At 33.4% G+C, this 2,500-nt stretch overlaps 2 protein-coding genes and 1 non-coding gene across 3 annotated transcripts in view; all 3 read right to left on the bottom strand.

Moving 5' to 3' along the window:
* LOC128132602 (30S ribosomal protein S4, chloroplastic) overlaps nucleotides 1-1,776 on the bottom strand; it is a 2,144-nt gene extending 368 nt beyond the window's left edge. Inside the window, exon 1 of the mRNA XM_052769231.1 lies at nucleotides 1-1,776. This exon is cut by the window's left edge and continues 368 nt beyond it. Within this exon, the coding sequence (XP_052625191.1) occupies nucleotides 1-403 (403 nt within the window). The 5' untranslated portion in view covers nucleotides 404-1,776.
* Nucleotides 747-819, bottom strand: TRNAT-UGU (transfer RNA threonine (anticodon UGU)). Its single transcript has one exon. It is a non-coding gene; the product is annotated as a tRNA-Thr (tRNA).
* A 715-nt stretch (nucleotides 1,777-2,491) lies between the features above and the next one.
* The window catches only part of LOC128132599 (NAD(P)H-quinone oxidoreductase subunit J, chloroplastic), a 951-nt gene continuing 942 nt past the window's right edge, over nucleotides 2,492-2,500 (bottom strand). Inside the window, exon 1 of the mRNA XM_052769229.1 lies at nucleotides 2,492-2,500. This exon is cut by the window's right edge and continues 942 nt beyond it. The gene's annotated coding sequence lies outside the window, so the exon portion shown is untranslated.

The following is a 2,500-nucleotide window of genomic DNA, read 5'->3' as shown; positions in this document are numbered from 1 at the left end:
TATCTCGGGGTTTGCAGCGATAACTTGGTATATCTACTATACGACCATTGACTAAAATATGTCTATGGTTAACTAATTGGCGAGCTCCCGGAATAGTCGGAGCCATACCCAAGCGAAAAAGAATGTTATCAAGGCGCATTTCAAGTAATTGTAGTAAAACCTGACCTGTTGACCCTTTTGCCTTTCCGGCGATACGAACGTATTTAAGTAATTGTCGTTCTGTAAGACCATAATGAAAACGCAATTTTTGTTTTTCTTCTAGGCGAATTCGATATTGGGATTTTTTCCCGGAACGCGATTGGTTTCTAAGATCACTTCCAGCTCTGGGCCTTTTATTAGTTAGCCCTGGTAAAGCCCCCAGGCGGCGTATTTTTTTGAAACGAGGACCTCGGTAACGCGACATAAAGACTCCTTCTTCTTATTTATATTTAATTATTAATTCTTATTGATGAAATTTCATTCTACAGAATAAACCTAAACTAAAAATGAACTAAATTCTAAATAAAGCGAAATTTACTTAGTTATTCTATTAAAGAATAATGAGATGAGTTGGATAAATATCCAGATCTTTATATTCTATATATAGAAAAAGAAAAGGATTCTTTTCGTTAGATAGTTGGAAATTCCTATCACATAATAAATCAAGGGCTTTCGCCAAAAGAGGAAAACATTTTTTTTTCAATATTCTTTGATTTCAAAGATGCATTATCAATCATGTAAAACATAGAATAAAATAAATAGAGAAAAGCCGACTATCGGAATCGAACCGATGACCATCGCATTACAAATGCGATGCTCTAACCTCTGAGCTAAGCAGGCTCACATAACATAAATTCGACATGTATAAGAATTCAATAAACTCTTAGAATCTTTGCTATTCACTATTATACTATTTTAATTCTTAGCTATTCATATTCGCTATTCATAATGAATATTAATATATTAAAGAATAGAATATAGAATTTCAAATAACTGTTAAATATTATAGAAGATAACGATTAATCTAGCGATATAGAATTTCCATTTTTCTTTTTTATCACAATTAAATATTCTTTTTTTTAATATGAAAAGAATCGACCGTTCAAGTATTCGAAATTTCATGGGTAAATGAGTGGAAGAGAGGCAGATGTATAGCGTATGTATCCACCTATATTGAATTGCCGATACAGAAATGATAAAATCGTTTTTGATTGGACCGAATATAAGCCTCCTATAGATATAGAAGATGAAAGAAGATAGACAAGAAATCAAAGACAAAGAGGAGAAAACACTTTTTCGAGACAGTAATCGGCATCTATCTAATGAATTCAACGGTTCCGGTATAAATGAAAGAAAAAGGGGAACGAGATCACAATGAGATTTTCATCTCAAAAAGGGGGATATGGCGAAATCGGTAGACGCTACGGACTTAATTGGATTGAGCCTTGGTATGGAAACTTACTAAGTGATAACTTTCAAATTCAGAGAAACCCTGGAATTAATAAAAATGGGCAATCCTGAGCCAAATCACGTTTTCCGAAAACAAACAAAGGTTCAGAAAGCGAAAATCAAAAAGGATAGGTGCAGAGACTCGATGGAAGCTGTTCTAACGAATGGAGTTGATTGTCTTACGTTAGTAGAGGAATCCTTCTATCGAAACTTCAGAAAAGATGAAGGATAAACCTGTATACATACTAGAGAAGAATTGTTGTCAATTGATTCCATATTGAAGAAAGAATCGAATATTCATTGATCAAACCATTCACTCCATAATCTGATAGATCTTTTGAAGAACTGATTAATTGGACGAGAATAAAGATAGAGTCCCGTTCTACATGTCAATACTGGCAACAATGAAATTTATAGTAAGAGGAAAATCCGTCGATTTCAAAAATCGTGAGGGTTCAAGTCCCTCTATCCCCAAAAAGACCATTTGGCTCCCTAATTCTTTATCGTATCCTTTTTTTTTCTTTATCCTTTTTTCGTTAGCGGTTCAAAACTCCTTATCTTTCTCATTCACTACTCTTTATACAATGAGCGTAAAATCACATGTGATATATATGATACATGTACAAATGAACATCTTTGAGCAAGGAATCCCCATTTGACTGATTCACGATCGATATTTTTATTCATACTGAAACTTACAAAGTTGTTCTTTTAACAAATTATAGGCCCGGGATGAGGCTTTGTAATACCCTTTCAATTGACATAGACACAAGTTCTCTAGTAAAATGAAAATGAGTATGAGACATGAGGAATAGTTGGGATAGCTCAGTTGGTAGAGCAGAGGACTGAAAATCCTCGTGTCACCAGTTCAAATCTGGTTCCTGACACATGATTAAATTAATTTGTATGAGTCTCTATTCTACCAATTAATTGATATGAGCAATTAATTGATATGAATACATATTCATTAAGAGTCTAGATAATAATACATATTCTCCATCTCGTTCTTTAGAACCCCATCTATTTGATTTTTATAGAGGGGGTAAAGAGTTTATTATACAAAGTATGTAAA

The sequence above is a fragment of the Lactuca sativa genome, chromosome 3 (assembly GCF_002870075.4).
Source record: "Lactuca sativa cultivar Salinas chromosome 3, Lsat_Salinas_v11, whole genome shotgun sequence".
Taxonomy (NCBI): Eukaryota; Viridiplantae; Streptophyta; class Magnoliopsida; order Asterales; family Asteraceae; genus Lactuca; species Lactuca sativa.
This window is presented reverse-complemented; position numbering and strand designations above follow the sequence as displayed.